The 17929-nt window shown below is 39.7% G+C and overlaps 1 protein-coding gene across 3 annotated transcripts; it reads right to left on the bottom strand.

Moving 5' to 3' along the window:
* Nucleotides 1-5687: 5687 nt before the first annotated feature.
* LOC764597 lies at nt 5688-17929 on the bottom strand. 3 transcript variants are annotated; one of them, XM_001200985.4, is made up of 7 exons: nt 17119-17344; nt 15447-15546; nt 11860-12102; nt 10443-11461; nt 9642-9705; nt 8796-8958; nt 5688-8014 (listed from the first exon to the last, which is right to left on the bottom strand). In XM_001200985.4, the coding sequence occupies exons 3-7, from the start codon at nt 12092-12094 to the stop codon at nt 7891-7893; spliced, it is 1605 nt and encodes a 534-aa protein (XP_001200985.1). In that variant the 5' UTR covers nt 12095-12102; nt 15447-15546; nt 17119-17344; the 3' UTR covers nt 5688-7890. The 3 variants fall into 3 exon arrangements, with proteins under 3 accessions (XP_001200985.1, XP_011666288.1, XP_030833875.1); XM_011667986.2 differs by having other exon boundaries at nt 11860-15546; nt 17119-17345; XM_030978015.1 differs by lacking the exons at nt 5688-8014; nt 8796-8958; nt 9642-9705; nt 10443-11461 and having other exon boundaries at nt 12097-15546; nt 17119-17929.

Below are 17929 nucleotides of genomic sequence, written 5' to 3'. Positions count from 1 at the left end.
ATGTGCATGAGAGTGGGAGATAGAGGGAGGGAAGAGAGTGAGGGGGAGGATCAAGGGAGGAAGGGGGAGAGAGAGAGAGAGAGAGAGAGAGAGAGATGAGGTGCATGAGAGTGGGAGATAGAGGGAGGGAAGAGAGTGAGGGGGAGGATCAAGGGAGGAAGGGGGAGAGAGAGATGAGGTGCATGAGAGTGGGCGGTAGAGGGAGGGAAGAGAGTGAGGGGAGGATCAAGGGACTGGGAAGGGAGAGAGAGAGAGAGATGAGGTGCATGAGAGTGGAAGATAGAGGGAGGGAAGAGAGTGAGGGGAGGATCAAGGGAGGAAGGGAGAGAGAGAGATGAGGTGCATGAGAGTGGGAGATAGAGGGAGGGAAGAGAGTGAGGGGAGGATCAAGGGAGGAAGGGAGAGAGAGAGAGATGAGGTGCATGAGAGTGGAAGAGAGAGGGAGGGAAGAGAGTGAGGGGAGGATCAAGGGAGGAAGGGAGAGAGAGAGAGAGAGAGAGAGAGAGAGAGATGATGTGCATGAGAGTGGAAGAGAGAGGGAGGGAAGAGAGTGAGGGGAGGATCAAGGGAGGAAGGGAGAGAGAGAGAGAGAGAGAGAGAGAGAGAGATGAGGTGCATGAGAGTGGGAGATAGAGGGAGGGAAGAGAGTGAGGGGGAGGATCAAGGGAGGAAGGGGGAGAGAGAGATGAGGTGCATGAGAGTGGGCGGTAGAGGGAGGGAAGAGAGTGAGGGGAGGATCAAGGGACTGGGAAGGGAGAGAGAGAGAGAGATGAGGTGCATGAGAGTGGAAGATAGAGGGAGGGAAGAGAGTGAGGGGAGGATCAAGGGAGGAAGGGAGAGAGAGAGAGATGAGGTGCATGAGAGTGGGAGATAAAGGGAGGGAAGAGAGTGAGGGGAGGATCAAGGGAGGAAGGGAGAGAGAGAGATGAGAGTGGAAGATAGAGGGAGGGAAGAGAGTGAGGGGGAGGATCAAGGGAGGAAGGGGGAGAGAGAGATGAGGTGCATGAGAGTGGGAGATAGAGGGAGGGATGAGAGTGAGGGGAGGATCAAGGGAGGAAGGGAGAGAGAGAGATGAGGTGCATGAGAGTGGGAGATAGAGGGAGGGAAGAGAGTGAGGGGGAGGATCAAGGGAGGAAGGGAGAGAGAGAGATGATGTGCATGAGAGTGGGATATAGAGGGAGGGAAGAGAGTGAGGGGAGGATCAAGGGAGGAAGGGAGAGAGAGAGAGAGAGAGAGAGAGATGATGTGCATGAGAGTGGGAGATAGAGGGAGGGAAGAGAGTGAGGGGAGGATCAAGGGAGGAAGGGAGAGAGAGAGAGAGATGAGGTGCATGAGAGTGGGAGATAGAGGGAGGGAAGAGAGTGAGGGGAGGATCAAGGGACTGGGAAGGGAGAGAGAGAGATGAGGTGCATGAGAGTGGAAGATAGAGGGAGGGAAGAGAGTGAGGGGAGGATCAAGGGAGGAAGGGAGAGAGAGAGAGAGATGAGGTGCATGAGAGTGGAAGAGAGAGGGAGGGAAGAGAGTGAGGGGAGGATCAAGGGAGGAAGGGAGAGAGAGAGAGAGAGAGAGAGAGAGAGAGAGATGATGTGCATGAGAGTGGGAGATAGAGGGAGGGAAGAGAGTGAGGGGAGGATCAAGGGAGGAAGAGAGAGAGAGAGATGAGGTGCATGAGAGTGGGAGATAGAGGGAGGGAAGAGAGTGAGGGGGAGGATCAAGGGAGGAAGGGGGAGAGAGAGATGAGGTGCATGAGAGTGGGCGGTAGAGGGAGGGAAGAGAGTGAGGGGAGGATCAAGGGACTGGGAAGGGAGAGAGAGAGAGAGATGAGGTGCATGAGAGTGGAAGATAGAGGGAGGGAAGAGAGTGAGGGGAGGATCAAGGGAGGAAGGGAGAGAGAGAGAGATGAGGTGCATGAGAGTGGGAGATAAAGGGAGGGAAGAGAGTGAGGGGAGGATCAAGGGAGGAAGGGAGAGAGAGAGATGAGAGTGGAAGATAGAGGGAGGGAAGAGAGTGAGGGGGAGGATCAAGGGAGGAAGGGGGAGAGAGAGATGAGGTGCATGAGAGTGGGAGATAGAGGGAGGGATGAGAGTGAGGGGAGGATCAAGGGAGGAAGGGAGAGAGAGAGATGAGGTGCATGAGAGTGGGAGATAGAGGGAGGGAAGAGAGTGAGGGGGAGGATCAAGGGAGGAAGGGAGAGAGAGAGAGAGATGATGTGCATGAGAGTGGGATATAGAGGGAGGGAAGAGAGTGAGGGGAGGATCAAGGGAGGAAGGGAGAGAGAGAGAGAGAGAGAGAAAGATGAGGTGCATGAGAGTGGGATATAGAGGGAGGGAAGAGAGTGAGGGGGAGGATCAAGGGAGGAAGGGAGAGAGAGAGATGATGTGCATGAGAGTGGGATATAGAGGGAGGGAAGCGAGTGAGGGGAGGATCAAGGGAGGAAGGGAGAGAGAGAGATGAGGTGCATGAGAGTGGGAGATAGAAGGAGGGAAGAGAGTTAGGGGGATGATCAAGGGACTGGGAAGGGAGAGAGAGAGATGATGTGCACGTGAGTGGGATATAGAGGGAGGGAAGAGAGTGAGGGGAGGATCAAGGGAGGAAGGGAGAGAGAGAGAGAGAGAGAGAAAGATGATGTGCATGAGAGTGGGATATAGAGGGAGGGAAGCGAGTGAGGGGCGGATCAAGGGAGGAAGGGAGAGAGAGAGATGAGGTGCATGAGAGTGGAAGATAGAGGGAGGGAAGAGGATGTATAGATGTGTAGGGAAAGAGATAGAGGGGGTATCAATTTACAGTGAATGAGAGAAGAAAGGGGAGGTTTAGAGCATATGATACGAGAGGTGGAGATGTAGAGATTAGAGATGGATAGCCAGTGTAAATATCATATCCTTAATACAGGAGTTACATACTAGTTATACTTAGGAGGCTTAAAATGAAAATAGTTACAACCAGGTTATGTGCTCTAAGAGAGCGCTATAAAAGCTCTTCATTTATTACATGTATTTTCACTGTTACAAGTCTGCCACAAGGTGGCGCTATTTCACTGTTGACTTCAGGGTACATTGACTCATCTCGTTACAGCCAGTATGTACCAGTAAGAGGGAAGAAGGAGAGAAAGAGGGGAGGCTGTAGAGATGTTCAAGTAGATAGCTAAATAGACAATGGGACAAGCTTGAAAGATAGATTTAGAGCATAAGAGAGGTAGAGATATAGATCAAGATGGATAGAGATGGATAGCGAAACAGGGAAAGAAAAATGAGAAATAGGGAGAGAAAGGAGGAGTATGTCAGAGGGTTTTTTTTGGGGGGGGGGGTGGGGTTGGTACTTTCAATGGTAGTGAAGTGGAAGATATGGCACAGGAAAGAGCAAGCAGTTTCTTTATGACGTTGAGTGTAATACAACAGAGATCAGTGCGTGTTTAGCGGGGCATTGCGTGTTGGGGGTCAGGGCATTGTATTACGTCGGGCTGGTGTGTGTTTAGAATGTTACTCTAGATTGAAGTATTTTGTCTCAAACACTCGAAATTCTCTTCAAATCTTCAAATGCAAATCTAGATTTAATGAAATTGTGGTTCAGAGGCATCAGAGCGAATGTTTTCTAACAGTGTCACGAAATTTGTTTTTATAAACGTATGATACATGTATAAATATATAGATTTTTTGTTGTTGTTCAAGTTCACGGTTGGCAATTGGCAAACATTATATGCCGGGAAAAGTTTCTGGTTGTACAATACACGAAAGAGAAGAAAAAAATATCATAGCTCTAAATGTTATGTACGTGTAACCAGGGATATGTGAGTTTAAACTCACATATCCCTGGTGTAACCAGATTCCCTTTTCTTTGTTTACATTGTGCAACTGGAAACAAAAGCCACGTACTTCAAGATAATATCAACAGTCTCTGCAATGGGATTCCCAAAATATGCCAATCAAATACGTTCGCTGCTACTAGCTCAGATGAGGTTATATTGTATCACTAACTTAGTCGAAACCAAGAGTAACGAACTATTCCGAAACATGCAACAAAAGACAGTTGAGGACCTTCAATGTATTCAAGAAAAATCCAACATCAATAGTAAGTTGCTCAAAGGGAAGGTAGAATTTTTTTTAATGCAATTAATAAAAACAATATGAAAGTTATGATTTGTTACTGATCGAGGCTGGATTTCTCTTCATTATGTCTTATCACCCTCATAGTACACATCCATTTTCTTCAGGGTTCCCACAGAAATTTGAGAATAAAATTTCATGACTTTCCATTACTTTCCAGTACCCATTTTCGCCTTTTGCCATGACCAGATAAGTACCATTTTGGTGTGGGTAACTATATTGCGGCATCCAAGCGGCATTCACATTTGTCAGTTCAAACTGCAAGGCCATAGCCATATACGACCCACACACTGTAAAAAATATCTCCGTATTTTTACGGGAAATTTCCTGGCAGTCGGGACGCCAGGAGTGCCCGTTATTTTACAGCCTCACGTAATATTACAGATTCCTGTTAACAAACTGTTGTTTAACAGTATTTTTTCATGTCATACATTCTCGTAAAATTACAGTAAACCCCATTTTAATTACGCGATTTCCTGCTAAAATATCATGTCCCTGGTTTTATATACTGTAGTTTGACGGGGACTTTCTGTAATGTTTATGTCATGTATTCTTGTAAATTAACAGCGACCCTATTTTATCACAGGAACTCTCCTGTTTAAATATCAGATTTTAATACTTTGTTTCCTGTTATTTTACAAACAATGCATGTCTTTTCATTTCATATATTTTTGCTAAATAACAGTTACCCAGTTGTATTACTGGTACTTTCCTGGCAGTCGGAACGACGGGAATGCCCGTTATTTTACAGCCTCATGTAAACTTACATGTACAGATTCATGTTAAGAACCTGTATTTTGACAAAAACTTTCTGTATTTTTAATGTTATATATTATCGTAATATAACAGGGGCCCCGTATTGTCACAGTGATTTTCCTGCAAAAGTATGATGTTGCTGGTTTTATAGTGTAATTTTACATAGATTTGCTGTAATTTCTATGTCGTATTTTCTAGTAAAATAACAGTAACCTATTTTATTACAGGAACTGTGCTGCATAATGAGGTTTTCAGATTTTACATACTGTAATTTAACAAAAAATGTTCTGTATATTTAATTTCATTATTGAACAGCTCCCTGTGAAACAGATCACTGTAAGTTCCAGGCATTGTTCGTATTTGTCATGATAGTTTTGTTCATGTAAAATACTAAGTCCTGTAAATAAAATGAAAATAAGGGCAAATAAAATATTGTTGTAATCTCATACAAGAGGGTGATGTAACATGAGTAATGTATGATTTGTTCAAAATGTACACTGAAAATCAAAAATAGTTGAACTGTTGTACACATGAACATTTTCAACTATTCACAAGGAGTCCCTGACATTTTCAAACTACATGTAGTATATCATACATCCCAGCAAAATAATAATAGGTGTAACCTCATAATAATGGGCTCTGCAATGAAGCACCCGATACAAAAAGGTGATCTTTGTGGTCTGAAATCTTCTTCCCCACTTTTTTGTACTTCTGATATAACAAGATATTTAAAATGATAAGGTGATATCAAAAGGCACCAAGTGATCATTATAATGAGGTTTCACAATATAACTTAAACTATTCATCAAACAAATAAAGATATATTCAATATTTTTTTCAAATTACTTTTAATGATGAAAACATTAAAAAGAGAACAAAGTTATCATGAAAAGATGAAACAAGACATTACAGGCTGCAAGGTTGGCTCAATCTGACCAGCAGTTTCATAAATAAAGAAAGCTAAAACGTAAAAGAATAATTGAGGCTGAAATGAGTGACTTATCTGACATCTGCGCTGCATAATATACTGATCTCTTAGTGTCAGATGATATTTTTTTTCTGACCTCTGCCCAACCATTTTGGACAATTAAACAAGGAAACATCCTGAAGGAAGAACCATCACAATATATAAATCTTGTAGTCATATACAACACTTTTCAAAAATCATTTAGGGCATAGATTGAGTAATTTGCAACAATGACATCCAGCATGGATATGGCAGAGAAAGGACTATAAACACTTGAAATATCAAACACAACAAAACTGAAACGTTTTTAAACATTAATAAAACAGCAATGGAACCAATAAAAAAAAGATTCTTTATAGGAAATTCCTGCTCCTAATCATCGACTTAAATAATTATGCAAAACTGCATACAGAAAGAGAAAATATGGTCTGTTTGGAGCCAGAATGGCGTTGACTCTGTGTTAGTATATGAGTTCACGCCCTTCTTGCTGATCAGATGATATGATCTTGCAGAGAGGTAATCAGTTATCCCAAACAAAAATTGAAGTTTTTCTCTTCTCCACATTTAGCTATAATACATAAAATTATAGCAGGACCGAGTCTATTCGGTTTATACAGTACAAGAACTAAGAATCAACATGCTTATGAATAATCCCAAACAAAAGAGTATGTTTTTCTTTTTTACAAGCTGATTTGGTAAACAAACATAAGATAACATATTCTTATGATGCAATATACAAATTGCATGTATGTAATAACAGTACTGAGTCACGTTTGTTTTCATTAAACAGTTTAAACACAACGTTACAGACAACTTATTGATCGTACTGCTTTGGATGGAGACTACCATAACATTGCAATAACATTTTGAAATAGCTTGAAAAGAGACCAACATGCACAACAAATTGTAATATCAAGCAAAGCAATCAACTTCATCACCACTAGGATGTAGAATTAAAGGGCCTGTAAATCTAATAATTTTGCTTATTTGGTAAACAAACAATCATGATATCAGGTATAGTCATTACGCAAACATTCAAATTGTAAACCAATGTATTCATATATAAATTTAGTCCAATTTGTCAAACATGAGATTACATATTCTTTAATATCATGCAGACATACAAATGAAATCGCATGTGTATAATAACAGTAGTGAGTCTAGTTTGTTTAGATACTATAGTACTAAAACAAATTCTAATCAGAGACAGCTTATTGGTCCTACAGTTTTGAATGGATACTACTATAAAAAACCTGCCAACATTTGAAAATAAGAATTATAATTTTTTTAGCACGTTATGCCTTTAAAACTAAGAAATCGGCAGTGTAACGGACAATACGCGGTAAATCTGTACCAAAAAGCGAATACAAATTCGCTGCTCGATCATGCAGCCATTTAACGCATGCAATACGTGAAATCTCAAATCGCGGCACATGATAAAACAAGCTTAGTTTGGCTTTTTGGCTCAGAAGGGTTGGCAGGTATGCAATGACATTGCAATACAAAATAAGAATTTGGAAGTAGCTTGAAAGGAGACTTAAATGCACAAGAAATAGTAATATTAAGCAATCAACTGTATGTCCACTGTGCTGTATAGGACTAATGTAACCCTAATCATTATCTTGATGATTTATTTTAAAATTACATATATTCCTCTTTCCTTCACTGATTTGTTAAACAATCGTATTTCAGATATTCTTATTATGCACAAAATGTATGTATATTTACAAAGTCCACCTGTTTATAATACAATAGTTCAAAAAACAACTGATGTGAATAATCCTGTTGAATAATTGTTTGCTCTGCAATACGGAATACTATCAAAGAAAAGAACAGCGCTTTTTCCTGCAAGGTGTGTTTCCTTTTTCCTTCAGTAACGGTACATAAACTCTTATTGCTACTGCACAAAAACAAACACTGTAATTTGAATAAGCCTGGTGAATAAATTCTGGATCATCTACAATATGGATTTCCATATTCACAATACAGGAAATGCCATTTTTTCCTGCTACGTTGGAGAAAATGTGGGAAGGAACAAACGAATGAACCAAACTGGCAGTTGTGCTATTATTCGTTAAGTGCCCACTCGTTTTCAAAGGACACAAGACGATTTGCTAATTTCAGTATTCCTGGATGCATCTTCCTCTTTCCTCCCTTTGATCCTGTTTGTGGGTTGATGCCCAGGAAGCACCTGAAAAAAAGGTAATATGTACAGAGATTGTGCTCTTCTGAATTTAAACAAAATAGTGTTAACGCCCTTCTGGCTCTCAACTGAATAGATATATGGTACGGATGGTTAGGTTAACAGCAGAAACAACCAACATAACCATGTCATAATTTTGTCTTTTAACTACTAGGTGTTGAAACAAACATTTAGGTTTGGACAAAGGCAAACATTTTCCTCATTATTAATGCCAATTCCCACATTGACTCCAAATCCTATAAAGGGTGCCCCACAATTGGAAATAACTTTGTGTCCCGTACCAAGACAATGTTATCCTCATGGAGAATCTTCTTTACACTTAGCTGCAGAAAATGGCCATAATTGTAAACTAAGTTAAAAAGAAGTCAAAATTATAGAAAAATTTAACATTTTTATGGCAACAAAATCATACCCATAACATTTTAAACTATGTGCGACAAAAATTTGAATGTCATCAGTGAATTTTCTAAAAAGTTATGAGACATCAAAATTGTGATTTGATTGATTTTTTTTTAACACTTAGTACCAGAGCTGTATTAATCTCCAAACAGACCATTGAGCTGTTGGAAAAGCTGCAAAATTTGAAATCTGGAATTGCTTTAGGGTTACTCCTAGGTTCCTTTTTAGTATCAGTTCTTTACAGTCTCGTGTCCGAGTCCAAATTCGAGTGCAAAATTGATGGCCTCAGACTCAACCCAAAACCATTGAGAACGTAACATTTTCCATTAGATTCAGAACTGATGGCCTCAGACTCAATACTGGCTCTTACCTCTGAATAAACTCTGGTACCCCAGACGCTTCTTTAGGATACTGCAGGTTGAATACATAGAAGGCAGCAAACCAAACTGCGAGAGCGCTGATGGGGTTCTCTACATGTGTTGTCACAATGCCCCCGACAGCAAGTGAAAACCTTGTGCTCTCCAATGGATCTCCTTGTCACAAAATAAAACAAGAGAGCAAACACATACTATTACAATCACTGCAGTTAAACAGAATTTCAATGACAATAAGCTTTAAAGGAAATTGAATTGTAATGGTATTTGCTTTTATAATCTTTTATTCATTTTATTTGTTTCTCTTTATTGGGGGGGGGGGGTGGGGGTGGGAGGGGAAGGGGGGGGTAGAAATTAGTAGTTATCTATAGGATATTTGTCCAATAATTAATTTTCAGAATCCAATAAATTCCAACCAGGAAATTACTGAAGTCATTGGATTACCACTAAATAGAGCAGTAATAAATATGATTGGATCACAACCAGTTTCCATTTTTCTATGAAAATTCATAAAACTTAAAGGAATAGTTTAGATAATTAAGTAGTTTAGGTATTACAACAATATCTTATTCAGGAGCTTTTGTGGCTCAGTGGGTAAGACCACAGACTCTTTAATAGCCTTGAGGTCCCGGGCTCAAGTCCACTTGCTGCAGCAGTAGTGCCCTTAGGCAAGGCACTTTATCCTCATTGCCTAGTACTTCTAAGGGAACTTACATGTGAGGTGGTTGCTTTCTTAGTGGTCACATGAAATAAATTGAAGCTTAAGCCACATTATCCTATTCAAGGGAGTAAACAACTACCGGTATGTTGCTCAAAACAAATAAACATTTTTAGTTTTTTACCTTTGGAAATTAAGCATGGATGTCCAGGCAGCTGGTTCTTTGTTTGCTGTGGTTGCCCCAAATCCTGACATGGAAACAGACACATTACCCGAAACAGTAGTGAAACATAATAAAATAACTCAATGTAATGTAATGTAATGTAGTGCGATGTCTATTAAATATAATAAGAAAATACACAAAAATGTACACAGAAGGCAAATCCTGCAATGGTTTTATACTGTTAGTAATTGAGTGTCTTGCAACGAAAATGTGCATCAAAGAAGCCTGCCATGGGATTTCACATGACAATATTTCTCATTGGAGGTGGTACATGTATAAACACATATTACTTCCTGTATCTTGAAGAATCCAAAACAGCTGTGTTTTGGTACGGTAAACTTTTTTGATAGGCATGTTATTTCCTTTTATGCTGTGGTATACTAATAGTATGCCTATAATAAGGTTATGATAATCAACATGAATATCAATATTTCATTCAACACTTGCATCGTTTTAATACATTACAACAGGTCATGCAAGATTTATACTATAGAATAAGATTTTCAGAAGATTGTACCATTTATAATGGCAATTGGTCTCATTCTTGTAATAAAAGTTATGGGGACAAATTAAAATGAATTTCTCTGATTTTGTGAAGAGTCTTTCTAGGAACACTACTCTAAAATCTTGCTCAGGTCACTTTTAATGACGATGGAAAATGAGTTTTCATTTTTTATTTAAAAGTCACATATAATTTGGCAAAATGTATAGATACTAAAGTTGATTACCCAAACTCCTTAATAACAGACTTCATAGGATTACCTGTTGGTAGATGTAGTGTTGCACTTCTTCTCCTCCGTATGCTGACACCAGGTAGACCAGCCCCATGACTTTTGATGATTCACATTTTGTCATCTGGACAGCTTCATCCACTTTATTTAGTACTTGGTGAATGCGCTTATCTTGCACGTTTCCAAATGACCGAGATTGTCTGAAGAAGCGATACATCTTGGCAGATTTCCTTTCCAACCCTTCTGTGATTTTTTCTTTCGCATCCATACCTACAAGTTGTTTGAAGTGCAGAAGGAGAATCTTCTCATCAAAGAGATACGGCCATTCTTCAACAACATCCAGCAGTGCACAATCAGGTTTGTTCAACGAAATTCGTTGCGAGGCATAGGTCTTTGCCATTTTTGTTTCAACTTCTCTTCTATCAACATGAGGTTCTGATTTATGAAGTTCCTTTAGTTCCTCTTTGATTGTCATTTGTGACTCCTCGGTCTCCCCCTCTGGTAGCGAAAGTGGTTGCCAATTAAGACATCCGTACGAATCTCGCTTTTGGTTTGAAGCTGTTGAGCCAGCACTGTCAGCTTCAGCAGCATTGTCAGCTTTTCTCTTCAGTTCATGGCATCCATGTCTCGGACGTGATACATTGTCCACTCTGTTGAGAAACTGAGAGAGGAGACTATCGTATCCGCTTCCAAGTATCATACCATCAACTTCGTCTCTAAGGCTGTTTGGATATTTACGTACTGCTTCCTGAGCTAAAGCACGTAGAACGGTGGTTCTTGGCAAGGGGAGGTTCAGGTTGTACAGGTCAGCTATAACTATGCGCACCATTTCTTTTCTAAGACTGGGTGATGGTCGACGACCGTGCTTGAGAGATGTCATTAGCTCTTCTGGCATCTTATGCCATGGGATGCAGCGTGCCTCATTTCGAGTAGATTTTCCTTCTGCACTAGATTCTTCTGATGAGATAATTGAGCTGCACCCTGGGATATCTAATGACGAAGTGGAAGAGTTATGATCTCCGTTGCCACTGGAGCTAGGTGTGCTCTTTCCTGGATTAATCAAAAGAGAAGAGAAATAATATATCAACGATCTATTCCAAGAAAAGAAAATCATTACAAACTAGACAAAAATTCATTCGAAGGATGGGGATGGCCGTTTTCTCTATGGCATCTCTTCAACAACTTTAATTTAAATATCATAGACCATGTAAGCATCAATCGGAATATACTCAGGTAATTGCTGTTTTTTTAAATTATTTTTGCTTATTTTTATAAGAAAGCAAATTCGTAGAGTTTCTCGAAGTAATTTCTTTCTGTGCTTGTGTCAATAAGAAGAAAAAGTATTAATTAAGACATGCTTTGGCATTCTCTTCCATTGCATGCCCAGACATGGCAAAAAGTATACTGGTACAAACCAATTACATCTAGTAAAAACATGTTGAAGGTACCTTTGTTCCATTCCTTCATCAGCTTCCTCACTTGAACGAGCTTCAGCTTTTCAGAGTTGAAGTCCTCTTCATTGACGTACTGAAGGTCAGCTGGTGTACCTACTCCTATCTTAAGCAATGTTGTCACGATGTCTGATTTGGTTTTGGCTGAAACAGATGGCAAGGTTTGAGCCACATATTCCTCTAAAACTCCAAGATCAATGGTGTCATCACTTTCAGAACTAGAGGAGTCCATTATTGAAGCTGTTAGGGTTGAAGAAAAAGTAACATCATGGCCAGCAGCAAATGTGCTGAATAGCGGGAAATAATGTACATCTGTTTAGCTAATGTTCATTTGGATGTATCAAAGTCAAGAGGAATTTGTTATAGTTTCATCCGAAAATTAATTAACGTGAAGTTGTGAATGCAGTTTTGTGTACAAAATGGATGAGGATCGAGCAACTGTAAATAAGGTGGATTGGTGTATCAGCTAGCTACTTCAACAATCTTTTTTGAATACCTCATATGATTTGAAAGTCAAGAGAAATCTTAATTACAGGTAAATAAGAAATGTAGACTTGATATGTATCAGGTAGTTTGGTGCATAAAAGGGGGGAAAAGGAGGAAAATTGTGTACGGTGTATCATGCATGTACATGTAGGCACTCCATACCTATACACAGATAAATTTCAAACACACGTATTAACTGCAATGTGGCTTTTGCAAATTAGCACATTACTTTTGACACATTGGCTTGTTTTTTAGGGTGATCATTTCAGATCCCCTGATTCTGTATGCGGTGAGAGGAAAATAATCTGCGAGACCTTTGAATTCAATGCATACCACATTTGAGTTGCTGTCACTGTATACTTCATATAGGCCATATTTGATATGGTATGTGTACTGGCACTGCCTTGCAACAAAATTGACAGTTTCTCCAGATACTAGAACCAGGAGTATGCATGCAAATGTCCATGATTTTGCATGCTTCACAACAACATACATGCCTTTCCTGTATCGTGTACCAAAAACAGTCACCTCATCTGATGCCTCACAATTTTGCTGAAGAATGGGCCTTGAATGCACAGCTCTTTGAATATTGGTGGCATAGAGAGAAGGGTCAAACTCTGTCCCTCTATCAGCCTTTACACTATCTGGGAACAACTGCCCATCACAGAAATATGCCTGCATTAACTGATGTCTTTCTGTTAATGTTGCTGTAACATTTTTGAAGTTTGAAGAGTAACGTACACATCTTTTGAAAAAAACATGTTTACTCTCAAAGCGAAGGGTCCATACTCTTGTCAGAGGGCCAAACTTCAATATGAGCCAAGGATAATGGCTTAAGAAATGGTGCTTAGGCCTAAGCCTCTTATCTGGGAATAACCTTCGCCTGTCTTCAAGATATTCTTCTACAAGTACCTTGAGATAGGCTAGCTCAGAATGATCAATCATGGGTGACACAACAATCTCTACTATACTCTTCAACTTTAGCATCAGCTCCCAAACTGGGTTTTCAGGATCACTGACAAATGAAAAGACAATCATTGGGAAAAAACGGAGAAAGTACCAGTTCTCAACTGCCTGTCCACCAATTTTTTCGCCTTTCCTAACTGAATGCATCACATCCTTTGAATCACTGGTAGAGAATGGGAACCTTTTCAATTCGTCATTCAACAAGTCAAATGTGAACCATCTTGAGTCAACAAAATACTGAAGAAACATTGCCAAATCATAGTCCAGTACACCTTCAAAAAGGTCATGAGCAAGGCATGGAGGTAAACCAGGACTTGCAACATGAAAATAAGACAGAGAGTTGAAACTTGAATCAAATTTGACCCCTGCATGTGAAGTGGCCTGAGTTTCCTGTGCGATGCGCACAGAGCGATCATATGATTCTGGCGATCTATACTCTCCTTCTACATAGGGAGGCTCTTCTCGAATTTGGGTTTTTGTACGAAGACAGAATCTGCAATAGTTCTCAGCATTAAAGCTTTCACAAAAGCCTCCAATGAAATGAGCACCTAGGTTATCCCCTAAGATAGCCAATAATGAACCCTTCAAAAGGTTTCCATTGACTGATATGCCTTCTTGTTCCAACTTTTTTAGGTCTCCAACTAGCTTGGAAAATAATGCTTCTTGTCCAAATTGTTTGACCGTCTTTTCTTTACACAACAGAACCAACTGCATTTGATCAACTTGTGATCTGAACCGGACATCAATGTTCCCAAGTGTATAGTACACTGCAAGTATTTTATGTTTAGTTCTAGCTGAGCCAAGAGGATTTACAATCTCAAAGCTATCCTGATACAAAATTATTTGCAAAGCTTCTGGGTTTTCTTTGAAAAATGCACATTGCTGATATATCTGTCCATCACTAATGTCGCCAAGACCATTTTCTAACCTAGTAGAAACAAAATGTTTCTGCACAGATTTGTCCTGACAGATTACTTTCAACGTCTCAAGAATAGGCACATAGTGAAAGAAGTAAGATTTGCCAGATGAATCTCTTCCCAGATTGATTTCAATGGGAGCTACATACGAGAACGTCCTTTTGAAGTAATTTTTTCGTAAAAAAGTTGATCTCAGAACACCACACTGTGGAGATACAAACTTGCTGGAGTCCTCAAGAGGAGCTAAACTACAGCCCAGTTCTGCAACACCATCCAAAATATCTTTTGTCAGTTCTTCATTCAAAATATTTGCATCTTGTAGGGTTTTCTGAACATGCTTTGCAGCGCATTCTCGGCTCAGCTTGTATAAGCCATACATCTCTTCTACAATAGTTTGGATAGTTGATTCAGGAACAAGATACTTGGCAAGTAGCTTCAACAAAAATAATGCAATGTTCCTTGTGTATTCAGCTATGTTGTCACCACTGTCATTATCGTCTTGAAAATCCTCACTTTCATTGTGACTTTCTTCTGTTAGATCACTATCAACTTCGCTGAAACCAACATGAACATTGGGAGTAAGCTGATCTCCCTGTACAATTAATGCAGGCTTAACAGAATAAGCAGTGTAGTCTCTTTGGTACCTTGACAAGTGTGAAGAAAATGATTTCTTGTTGTTGAATTTCTTTTCACAATTTGAAAATGGGCAAAGAACAGACATCCCATCGACAATATGATTCCTCAAATGTGCAAGTAACTCCTGAATATCAGCACATTCACTCTGACAAAATAGCAAGCTACATTTGATAGAAATACTAGCATCTATGTATGGTTTGTCCCTGCTTTGACCAGGCTTTGAATGATTACACTCATGCTTTCTTGACATATGTGTAAGTAGTCCTTTGTATGTAGCACAGGTTTTTAGGCAACCGGGCTGTGCACATGGAAAACGCACATTATGCTCATTTTTGTGAATTAGGCAGTGTTTTATGTATGCTTTTATATTTGCACAGAGTGTACCACAAATTTTGCACTTTTCTTGTTGCCTTCCATGACTACGTTGACCATCTAGATTGCTACGTACATGTAAATGTATGTTACTGTTAGTTTCTTCGGCCATGATAGACTAGAACTTACTGAAAGCCTGGTCTGGTAAGCTAATTAATGAGAATAATTCTACCCCAGTGACTTTCATTGATCACATACATGACATACCTTTCTAATCACTTTAAGTTTAAAGATGAATTGTTGTAGGAATCTGCCAGTTTGGGTACCAAATGCCTTCTGCTAACAATGGACAAAGGGACACCAAAAACTGTAAAGAAGAAGAAGAAGAAAAAAAGGGAGATGAACCTGTTGATAAAAAGTATTCAAAAATAAATGCAGAAAATGAAGATCACTTCAATTAATCAAAATATTCTTTTTTTTTAAATTAAAAAATGCATCTTGAATCTTGAATCTTGAATTTGTTGCACCCAAAAAGCTACGTTGACAGCTGTCCAGGGTGGAGTAATAGTGGTAGTGTGTGAGTGCGTGATGCGTGCAAGTAAAAGAAGCCAGACATTGTGCAGAAGAAGACATGTAAACTAGAGAGTACGAAGAAGTAGGGTGCATCTGGTGAGAACATTAATGTCGGCTTCATGGCTTCCCTCCCTACACGGCCCAGGTGGGCATGCCCATCATGGCTATGATGGACGGGACTGCGGAGGTCTGAAAACCAGCAATCGAACAAGATGCTGGACTGATTAGATAATTAGTTACCGGTATCTACTGATTTCATATTTGATGCATTAGGAAAAAAGAAGACAGTATACATTTTCTCACATTTCCTAATAACCATTCTGCCCCTCTTTGGAGGAACCGATCGGACGCAGCCTTTTCAGAAGTGTACTATAACCTTGTCAGGCTTAGAATTTTTGAAAAGCTGAATTCCGACTCAGTTTTGCACAACCTAAAACCTAGTCAGTCACCCCCCCCCCCCTCCCTGTTTTTCCCTTATTCATTAATTGTTATTGTCACTTAGGTCTAGAGTCTAGTGGCTATTTCCTCATCTTTCTCCCTTTCTCACCCAGCTTCACTCTTAAGTTTATTTCCTCTTTTTCTCTCTATCTTTTTCTTTTCTCTTCTCCTTTTTTCTTCTCCTTTTTTCTTCTCCTTTTTTTTTTTTACTTCTCCTTTTTTCTCTTTCGTTCCTCTTATTTTCCATATCTTTTTTTTTGTTCTCGGCGCCACTATTGGCAATAGTGAGGGGGAGTGGCTGTTTCATCCCCTTACCCACTGTCGTCGGTATGCACTTGTATTGTGCAGTGGTTTGCAGTGGAACCCGGGAGAAAGTGTATACCGGTACTAAACCCTAATGTCTGTTTTAGGAAAAAATACCCCCCCCTCCCCCTCCCCCCCCCCCCCCCAAAAAAAAAAAAAAAAAACACACACACACAAAATCGTGAAATAACCAAGGTCTAGAGTCTAGGCCTATAGACTAGATCTAGGCCTAGATCTAGGTAAGAAAGATAACGACTTTTGAATCATGACCATTATTTCAACAAGTGTTGAAGATTTAGTTAATTTATAGTCACGCGGGAGAGAGCACAGTTGTGAACAAGCGCTCTATAAAGTTCAAGTTCTAAGTTAGATCCAGTACTGTAGGCCTAGCTAGGCCTATATTAGGCCTACGCCTACCGTCTTACACATACATGAACGTCTCACTCTGATCTTTCTTAGTAATCTTATTCTTACCCTTAATTCTTAGTCTTACTGACTCGTTTTGTAACATACCGGTCCTGATGAATGTCTATCTAAAATAATCTACACCTTCTACTTTATCAGAGATCATCACACTTCAGCAGTCATAAACAGAAAATCTGAACAATAATTTGATTTTTCTTACCTAACTTTTTTAGTCTTCAATGATGGCCGACTGATACGAGAACTGTGCGGCAACCGGCACTGCACTGCACTCACTCATTGCATGAACTAAATATTACGCTCGAGCTGCTACTGTACGTACGTACTGGTAGGGCGTTTTGGCGGGAAATACCAACCGATGAGCGCTGGTTCGTTATGCATAGGGTACGTGTACGTCGTAAACACGTGTACGGCGCTGCGCAAGCAAGCTAGTTGTATTTTAACGACATAGACTCTACTGCTTTTGTTAAATTCCAATAATATGTTGTATTTTAACAGACATTGCGACTTTTTTTCACAGACCTGGGTTGTAAAAACCAAAAACCAGTCTAAAAAGCTTGTCATCTCACGGGAACTTTTCTGAAACTTACTAAAAGGATCTATTCTAATTACGGCCTATATGGCTACTGCTTTTGTTACTCTAGTCTAATTACGTCGTGTTTGAACAGACTGTTTCACAGCCTGGGATGTAAAAATGAAAATACCAGTCCAAAACTAGTTATCTTACAGGAACTTTTCTGAAATGAATAAAATCGTGTAGGCCTAGGCCTATTTTAACTGCATATATTTTTTTTGTTAATTACAAGAATCTGTCGTATTTTGACAGACATTCTGACTTTTTCACTGACCTCGGGTTGTAAACACGAAAACACCAGTCCAAAACTTCGCTCTTTTACAGGAACTTTTTATCAAATTACTGAAACGGATGTATTTTTTCCAATTTCCATATACTGTTTTTGTTAAAAAGGAATACGGTCGTATGTTTACAGACATTGTGATTTTTTAACAGACCT

Source organism: Strongylocentrotus purpuratus, unplaced genomic scaffold, assembly GCF_000002235.5.
Source record: "Strongylocentrotus purpuratus isolate Spur 01 unplaced genomic scaffold, Spur_5.0 spur5_scaffold_1, whole genome shotgun sequence".
In the NCBI taxonomy this organism is placed as follows: Eukaryota; Metazoa; Echinodermata; class Echinoidea; order Camarodonta; family Strongylocentrotidae; genus Strongylocentrotus; species Strongylocentrotus purpuratus.
This window is presented reverse-complemented; position numbering and strand designations above follow the sequence as displayed.

Excerpts from the sequence above, each read along its gene's own strand:
- LOC764597 (XM_030978015.1), bottom strand. The coding sequence starts at position 15,351 with ATGGCCGAAGAAACTAACAGTAACATACATTTACATGTACGTAGCAAT.